Source organism: Natrix helvetica (assembly GCF_964273705.1).
Source record: "Natrix helvetica genome assembly, chromosome: Z".
In the NCBI taxonomy this organism is placed as follows: domain Eukaryota; kingdom Metazoa; phylum Chordata; class Lepidosauria; order Squamata; family Natricidae; genus Natrix; species Natrix helvetica.
Genome location: NC_138554.1, coordinates 52,220,083 through 52,229,641, shown reverse-complemented (window position 1 = coordinate 52,229,641; position 9,559 = coordinate 52,220,083). Strand labels below are relative to the sequence as shown.

Sequence of the window (9,559 nt, the reverse complement as noted above, 5' to 3'; positions counted from 1 at the left end):
AGATCACCTGAAGTAGGATGGAGTGAATAATCTGATTGACTGGTTTTAGTAATGAATAATTGTAAAGAGAACAATCTTACTAAGGTAACTTGTATTATGGAGATTAACAATGATAGGGACTGAGTCACCATGCCACTGATACCATCAAGAGTTTACATTTGTGCCTCTGTAGGCAATGACGACAGACAGGTTCTTTTTGAAAAAGAATATTTTTTATTTGTATGCCATCTGAACATCAGATATACCTGGTGTGTGTTAGCGTGAACCATTTGTACATTTTGAAATTCATGGTGCCAAACCCTCCCCCCAAGACCAACAAAAAACCAAAAACCCAAACCCACCTCTCCCCAGAACATTTGAATTGGCTGACACAGAATGAAACTTTAAAAATGCTAAGTACACAAAAGAAAAAGAAAAAATAAAGAGAAAAGCAGCATGAAAAAAGAGGGGTAGATACAGCCAGTTAAGAGATGTCATGCGTATGCAAAAATATTGTGGCGTAGGAGAAGCAAGCTTACTAAATAATTATGAGAAAGCAGGGAAAGAAAATGGAAGATGAGGGCAATGATGTGGAAGGTTATACTACTCGTATGTCAAGCAACAGCTATAAACTTTATATTATTCAATGACAAAACACCAGGGTGAAGAGTGCCTTCTCTCCCACACAAAACCACCACTCTAAAGTTCCTCTAGATTTGAACAGAGACAGTTTTAAGAGGCAAATCATTTACAGCAGTCTCCTTCATTCTAGTATCCCCCACCCCCAACCCTACCCCCCCGGCTCCTCAGACTATGCCAGCTTGGAATTACTGGAGTTGAATTCCAAGGTAATTTGTGGGCACCAGGAGTTAGAAGGCTGCTTTACTTTTGCTGCAGGGTTGCCTCTGAAACGTTCTCCCCTCTCCCTGATGAAATGTTTATGGCCAATAATTGCTTTCTGGAAGTAATAGTGGAGCAGGCAGGGGATCCCTCCTACCATTGTAAAAGACAGGATGCCAAAAAATTCAATAATTATTACTTGCTCCACCATTATATCTAGTAGTCAGATTAATTTGGTATTGGAGCAACTGGTTGCTTGATTCTTAACACAGACTATGAGGAAATTCACTGCTGAAATGACATTATGGTAAAATTTAGGAAATCTGTTCTTCAGTAAATCCCCTTAGGTATCTGGCATAGTAACAGAAGAATGCAGTTTCAGATAGCAGCCACATGGGTAGTGTAATATGCAGCCATGCCCTCACCCTCAAAGGGCAGCTTTATTCTTGATGCTCGGGAAATGGAACAAAGGTTAAAAATACCTCTGGATGGCCCAAACCAGCCTTCCATCAAAACCCATCTACTGTTTTTTTTTTAAATCAACAATTAGGAACAGAAGCTCAATTGTACTTTCAATGGCATATCTTGTAAAATTAAACGGCAAGTACATTCTAGCCTTTTAAAAAAAAGCATGCAGTGCAGAATCAGGAAACCTTCGATACCACTGTTCAAGAGTGGCTATTTTCTGCCCTTTTACCATTATGGAAAACCGTATTTTAAGCAGGCCCCATGTGATAAGGCCTTAGAATTGTTGATGGGGCACTTAAGGATGACAGAGGCCTTTAATATTTTTTAAACTGATTCTTCAATAAATGTGAACATTGATGTGGCTTAGCCACTCTGACTCCTGAATTCTGAACACAAAGTTAATATAGCTCCCAATTTCTAATTTTACCCTTCACAGATGACAAAATTCCTACATAGAACACAATGCTATGGAGGGAGTTTGTGGGAAACCAACATGCACTCAAGGACATTTGCTACTTGGGCACATGCTTAGATGCAGTAATCAACCTTGATTACCCAGTGCATGTACACCTGTGGACAATCATGTTGGACACAATGCACACAAGAAACAATTTCTATGCAGGAATTTTGTGTGGCTGGGTTCTTGTGACTTACAAGACATCTTGGCCTATCCCTTTGCCACCTTCAAGAAAATGAAAAGCAGGTTCATTTTTAAAGGTAGCATACGCATCACTCCTTTTATTTAGGATGCTGCCACTGCTTCCCTTCCCCCCACCCCTGAAACATTTCTTTTTTCTTTTTAACATTATTTCCCCATCCCAGTACAAAGTTCAGCAGATAAAAGGTTACATGGAAACTGGAACACACAATTGTATAGACAAGATGGATCAGATGAGGAAGTCTTAAAACAGCCTTCCCTACCCTGGTGGTCTCCAGATATATTGGGACTACAAATCCTAGAATTCCTGGCCATGTTGATTAGGAATTGAAAGACCTGTAGTTCCAACACATCTGGAGGCCACTTAGTTGGGGAAGGCTGTCTTAAACTTTTTGAGTGAGGAGGAGAGCAAAAGGGGCATGGGGAACCCAAAAAACCCCCACCATCTTCTAAGCCTTTTGTTCCACCCCCCCAAAGGTTTCACGCACCAACGCTGCAAATAGCCAACAGTTTTCAACTCTGCAAGGGGAACAAAAAAGATGGAGACATATCACTCAATAGCACAATCCTTCTGTAAAATCTGTTACAGTTTTAACCATGGGCTGTAAAAACCTCCTCACCTATGTTAGCTTCTTGGCTTTGTTGTATAATGAGTCCACTACTTTACTCATGTTCTGAATGGTCTCCAGGGCAGCTTCGTATGTTTTGTCTACAGGTGGTTCATCAAAAATAATCAGGACACCTTCCCCTTGGTCAAGAATCCCTAATGAGAGAAAAGTTTCAATTAAGATTGTTGGATAACTTATATTTCCAATACAGAATGTTCTACTTTAATTTTGACAGACTTCAAAGGACCAGAGTAGGATTATGTATTTAATAAATAAAAATCATACCCCAACTCTAGATTCCAAATGCAAAACTTTTAAAGATAAAGGAAAAACCCTACAAGTTGTGGGAATTCCTCAATATAATTCAATCTATATTATATTGTTAATGCTTGTTGAGGTACATCATATTTATTCAGAAAGAAATACCATCAAATATTAATTACTAAGGGCAGAAACAAACTCTTTTCTTGAGAATTGACTCACCATGGAATTTTTTGTCCAGGATCATCTGAGAGAGCTTTCTTTCCACATCTGCCTGAAATTGAACCAGGAAACATTCAAGTGAGAGAATGCTCCTTGCTTAGAACAATGCTTTCCTTTTTTCCCTTGAAAAGTTATTTTCCACTACTTATTTCAAAGAAAGAGTTGCCAAAATCCTCACAGTTCAACCCATGAATATCTGCTTAGCAATACAGCTTAGTTCTACTAGTGTCTGGTTACAGTATTTCAGGCTTTCTAAGTTCTTTTTTCTTTTCATTTAATTGAATTTGGAATTTCTTACTTTATCACTTCTGTTGCTGAAGAAAGTGTGATTCCCCCCTCCCAACTGTAACTGACATTGAAACAAAAAATGACTGAAAATAGCATTATGGAGGCAACTATATTTAAGCTCTTACCTTTGATAACTTGATAAGGATAGATATGTGGTCAATCTGCAAAAGAAAATAAGATGGAGCCACAATGAGGTAATGCTATTTTTTTTTATAGAAACAGTCAATATGGAGTTAATCTTCACACTATTTGACTCTACCACTGCATTCACACAATTGATTGTATGAAATTATAGGCTTTACCAGAAAGACCAGGTCAAGAATCCACTCCACAGAAGGGTAAAACAACTTTTATTAAGAGTAGCTATAACAACAGAATCTTACACATTTGATTGTGCTATACCTCCTTGCCTTTTTATGTTCATGTGAATTAGGGAGGTATTTGTCTGAGTCTCTTCCATGTATTTTCTGCTTGTTGTAGACTTAATATATGCTTTCTCCTTACTAATGGATATTACAATGGACCTGTCAAGTTTACCTTCCTTATTCTCTACATAATTTTAACTTCGAACCTTCCGATTTTTTTTTTCTGTACTATAGTCCTAAATTGTGTACAGAAAATTTCAAAATGGCCCCGGCTTAAACAAAATTATTTTATTATTTTGTACTCCATCCAAAAGAAGCAGAAGGAAGGCAAATCAGAATTGGCTAAATAAGACATAATTAAGAGACTCTAACTTGTTCAACAAGACAGATTTAAAAGATGTACAGCAAATCTTGGATTACTTTTATGTGAAAATGTCAATGTTTTAAAATAAACTTTTAATGCCCAGTTTAATGGGAAGAGAGACAAAACCATGACTTAACTGAAACAGAAAAATGGCATGGGTAGCGCTACAGAAACATTTTACCTGCACTCTGGAGAAAGGCTCAATAACCCGGATGAGGTTTTGTTCCAATAAGTTATCGTACAGTTTGCCCAAATGTGTGCTGATGATGGGGTCATCCCTGAGTTCCATTTTATAATCTTTCAGTGCCTGTAGAAGATCAAGTTCAATCATTACTGAATACAAGAGGCTATTTCACTACCATTCTGACTAGGCTACCTGAAGTTAGGATAATGTTGCAAATCCAATTTGGGTCAGTCACCGAGCTTTTGGACTTGTGATGGGGACTTGAAGATGGAGCTCATCTTCAAAGAACTTTTTCCTACTGAAATGTGTGTGGGGTTTTTCCTAATACAGAGAGGTTCCCTGAGAATGGGCTCCAGCACAAGTACAAAAGCTAGGAAGACTAAACCTCTGATCCCGGTCACTGACCCAGATTGGATCCTGCAGCTATTTTTAGAATATTTGATATGATTAAAAACTGTTAATTCTTTTTAAATTACTTACAGGACTGAAATTATTATCTAATGAAAATAACATTCACTAAAAATACACAGACCTATGAGCATCCATTAGGCACTTGGTCTTTTCATTTCTTGCAGCAACCTTATGGTATTCCTCAGTAGTGATGCATTTTTGTTCAGAACTGAAGCAAAAATAGCACCTTGGAGGGAATGTAGGTATCAATGAATCTGTTGCCGTCTTTTTATGGAGATATAAAGAGGGATAGCAAACATTCCCACGCTTTCTTAAAAGCATCATTTTCACTTTGGCTGCAAATGGCTTCTCATACAGAAGTAGCCCTAATCAAACTGAAATTTAATTTTGTAAATGAGCCTGAATTCTGATTAGTTATGCAAATCAAGATATTCAGCGCTCTCTCAAGATATATCTGTATAAGAGATATACATTTTTCAAAGTTGAAGGCAATATTTGAACATAGTACTTTATTTCCTAGCAACAGAAGTTACAATTTTTTTTCTGTTCCAAGAGTTTTTCTAGTTGGCTTTGGTTTATCTTCAGAATATTTTCACGTCACATGCTTTGACTTATCATACAACAGCAGGATCCAAGTTATTGATTTTTCTGACTTTCAATGAAGAAGTCTGCAACCTAAAATGCACCTTCTGAAGAAATCAGACCTTTGACTTAAAGCAACTGAAAATGTGACCTTGCAAACAATCCAGCCCATCTTGTCTAAGGCTATTCTCAAATAACTTAAGCAAGTGTATCTTGAAGACCCAAAAACTGAGTATAGGGAAGACATCTCCCCCCCACTTTTTTCCTTTTCAGTGTAGAGGTGCCTTTTCTAAGTCTAAGAATTAACCTAATCCAAAGATATTCAACCCATTTTCCTTATTATAGCTGCTTACCTTTTTGAAATCATCCAGTGATCGATTCTTACTGGCTTGAGCTACACATTTCAGTGCTTCTGTCTGTAAAACAGTAGAGCCAATACTTACATTCTTCTGAGCCTTTAGATAGTAATATTGCTTGTATTCGCATATGAGAAAATTGATTTAGTTGGATAGGATGTAATTCAGGAAGGATACCTGGATCAAAATACTACGGCTGCTTTAATTCTTCTACCCTCATTAACTCACACAGTTGTTAAATCACAGAAGCATTGCGTTATGTTTTTGAAAATATCCAGACAAAATAACTTCAATGTGGAAACGGAGATTTAGGTTGTGATAATGAAGTACCTGAAAGCATCCAAGGAGTCAATGCAACTCAAATCCATCCATTGGGATCAAAACTCATTAAAATACAGAAGTGCAAACTAGGACTGGAAGTAGGAAACTGGCTCTGTTGAGCCAGCAGGACAATCTATTTGCTTTTTCTCATTTTATCTACATTATCCTTATTTAATTTAAATCTGTTACTCAGTGTTAACTATCCACTGAAGATCAGATAGCTATACTATCCTGAAATACTGAATTTAATCCAGTTTAACCTCTGAAGATAAAAGACAAAATCATCTCCCCTATGCAACAGAAGAAGTCCATATTTACCTAAATAATCAAGAAGACAAAATGATTATGCTGGACAAAAAATGTAAATAAAACTAACAAGACAAATCTACTTACTTTATTCACACCTCAAATATATATGACCATCTGAATTGGGATTTGGAAACAGAACTTGAAAGGCAAGCTTTTCTAGAGCTGTCTTCCTCTTATAAACAAGGAAAGAGGTGATCAAAATGCTTCCTTAGATTTCATCCTGAAGCAACAATTCGTACAAATGGAACAGACGTTGTTGCCAGAAAATGCCTACTGACTGCCCGAACAGTAATTTTTATTTTCGAATATTAATCTTCTATAAACAAGAATATGGACTCCTTAAAAAACAGCTTTTGAAACTCTTGGGCAAAACTTGCAGATAGATTAGCAGTTTCCACAGAAGCTTAGAAGACTGCCACTTAGCAGTGGGCAGCTCAAAAGAAATCTAAACAGACACAGTTTTATACAATTCAAATGAATCAAGCTGTTTAAATTTACACTTTAATAGAATTAATAGTGGGTGATGGCTTACTAGAAAATCTATTACTATATTCTAGCATTTAGCCGCTATTTTTCAAAGTGCTGTTTGCTGTTCAAAAGAACCAATTGTGGCAGCATATCAAATTATTTTGTTGTCATTTAATCAATTACAATTCCTTCCATGTTTTGGGCACTTTGAGGGGCATTTTTCAGATATATCAACTGTGCATTTTTTAGGATGAAAAAAGGAGTGCATTCAATCCATTACCCTGAGCAGAAATTATCTTACCCAATGCCAAGGGCAGCATGCCAAATTATAAAAAACAGAGCAACCAGTAACTCTAGCATTCTTGTCAAGACAAAGTTGAAATAATACTCCTAAAATAATGCCAAAAACATGTTGCAGATGAGGCCTTAGAAACAATAGAAACAATTCTTTTGGACCTAACTGTGAGAAAAAAAATACTGAGAATACAATGAATTTAAAAGCTAGAAATAATGGGTGCAACCTCCAAAACACTGACTTGGTATCCTTGAATTTGACAACAATGCAGAAAGCCTTTATAAATCTCAAGAGCCCTACAATTTAACTCCCTCATCAAAGTAGGGAAATACTTCACTCTTTAACAAGTCCAAAGCGGTCTAATTTGCTTTAATCGTGCCAATCTCTATGGGATCTGATCCATCTTGACTTCTCTGACTCAGACCAGGAAAGGGGACAAAAGGAAACTGATGCATCAACACCACAGACAGTCAAGGCCACTGGCCTCCCGATTCTATTGGCTCAAAGACAGTAATCCAACGATATAAGATCATAAGCCCATTTTGATGAATCACATCATTAATGCTGCTGACCCATCTTTCTCCATTCAGGTGGGAACACATGCCAACTGACTGGCTCCCAAACCACCCAGGATGCATAAAAGACATATCATAAAATACTGCTAGGTAACTGTTTTGAGCAGGATTAAGAAACTTTCTTTAACAAGAGGATTAGAAAATTTTCAGGAACAAGAAATAGTAGTTCAGGATTTTTATACCTGCCTGCCTGCATACCGCAATGCAAGCTTCCCACTCACCAATGCCTGCACGTCCTCAGGTCTGTAAAAAAGCATAGATATTTATTGAGTCCATAAATTCAGCCTACCATATAATCATTGCTTTCCAGAAAAATCTGCATTCTACAATCGGTTTTATATTAATATATTGAAAATGCTTTAAGGGAATGCCAAATAAGCATGAACCAAAGATAATCAAGAAAAAAAGAAACCAGCTATTTGAATATGTTTGACTCCAAGCATAAAGAGTAATTTTTGCTTGTAGCCACTGGAAATGCCAGAGTTATAATTTTAAAAAATCAAGAAATATACATGAAACTACAAACCAGATGTTCTGACATCAAGAACAAAATAACAGCATTGATATAAGGGATTGGACAAAAATGTTTCTAGGCTTTCCTTTTTCAAATGCCATTCACCATGCGGAAGAAAAATCAAGAGAACCTTTGCTTTCTCTTAGCTGTCAGAAATGAAAAGTAAACAAGTTATATTTCAAGAACCTCCAGCTCTCAATAGTTAACTCCCTAGACTAAATCATATTTTGACTATGAAAGCATACTATAAGGCGCTCAATTCTGTTAGATGGCAAGGAGCTCAAATATAGTGGCCTTTTTACTTTTAAGGGTTTGCTTCTATCAAGTACCCCTAGGTTTCTTAGAGCAGAGCTGAAAAAAGTAATATTTTGCCAGTGATAACCCAATTCCAATATGGAGAAATCTAAATGGGACACAAAGGCAAACATTCTACCCTTCTTTGCTCCCTTTCCTGGCTTTTAATTTTCCCCCCTTTCCTCCTTTGTGTTCATATCTTTTCAGCCACCATCAGGATTTGAAAATCAATTTATCCATACAAGAGTTTAACTAACTGCAGCCTCCGGTATGATCAGAGCAACTGTCTTCTGTGCAGGTGTAAAATAAGGAAACAAGTACATGTTGCATTCCCTATGTGATGCAATAAAATCACATACAAGTTTAACATGATCTTGCACAGCAGCATATACTTCAACGCAGTGATGGCTTTGGGGCTGTCAATGGAATCATAACCTTCAAATGCCTCATAGAAGTAAGAATATGCTGTCTTCCAGTCCTTTTCTTCTGCTGCATGGATAATACCTATTAAAGGGGAAATAAGAGAAGTCTAAATATAACAGAGGTAGGTACCTGGAAAACAAGATAATGGAAAACACTGCTGCCAAATCCTATTTATTTCTCCAAGCAGAAATTTCTTGAACTTTCCTTATAGTAGATATAATTTGTTCCAATATTTAAAGTTTCACCAGCTTTTCTGATAGCAGATTGAATGAGACTCAAAACAACACCAACTATATTAAGTATCTGCTAAATCACAGAAATCATGTCAAGGAAATAATCAAGAGATGTTCAAATGTATAATTCAGGGTAAAGTTTAACAAAAGAATATTATCAAACTATTCAGTTCTGTAACTAATTGCTAATGACTGCATCTAAACACTTATAAAAAACCATATCTGTTCTTGTAATCACCCAAACATTGGTCATGTTTCTATTTCGCACGAATAACTCATATAAAATAAAGCAATTCTTTTCACAATGCTACAAGAAATCCAGCAATTACGGGCAGTCGTTGGGTTACCACTATTCGTTCAGCAACTGCTCAGACCTACAATGGCTCTTAAGGAGGGGATCTATAACAAACCCTCAGAGTTCTAGCTAAAATGTTTCCACAGTACTGCCTGAAATTATAATACTGCAGCAAGGCACAATCACGTGAGCACAATTTCTGATGCTCCCTGTGGCTTCTCACAAGCAAAATCAAAGTAATCAGAA

The 9,559-nt window shown here is 36.8% G+C and overlaps 1 protein-coding gene across 1 annotated transcript in view; it reads right to left on the bottom strand.

Annotated features, from left to right (window-relative positions):
- Nucleotides 1–223: 223 nt before the first annotated feature.
- LOC309381960 (26S proteasome non-ATPase regulatory subunit 11) overlaps nucleotides 224–9,559 on the bottom strand; it is a 30,525-nt gene continuing 21,189 nt past the window's right edge. The window contains exons 7-14 of the mRNA XM_081933332.1: nucleotides 8,722–8,866; nucleotides 7,737–7,797; nucleotides 5,584–5,646; nucleotides 4,235–4,360; nucleotides 3,450–3,485; nucleotides 3,037–3,088; nucleotides 2,566–2,708; nucleotides 224–2,464 (exon numbers count right to left, since the gene is read on the bottom strand). Of these exons, the coding sequence (XP_081789458.1) occupies nucleotides 2,566–2,708; nucleotides 3,037–3,088; nucleotides 3,450–3,485; nucleotides 4,235–4,360; nucleotides 5,584–5,646; nucleotides 7,737–7,797; nucleotides 8,722–8,866 (626 nt within the window). The 3' untranslated portion in view covers nucleotides 224–2,464. The remainder of the gene's footprint in view (nucleotides 2,465–2,565; nucleotides 2,709–3,036; nucleotides 3,089–3,449; nucleotides 3,486–4,234; nucleotides 4,361–5,583; nucleotides 5,647–7,736; nucleotides 7,798–8,721; nucleotides 8,867–9,559) is intronic.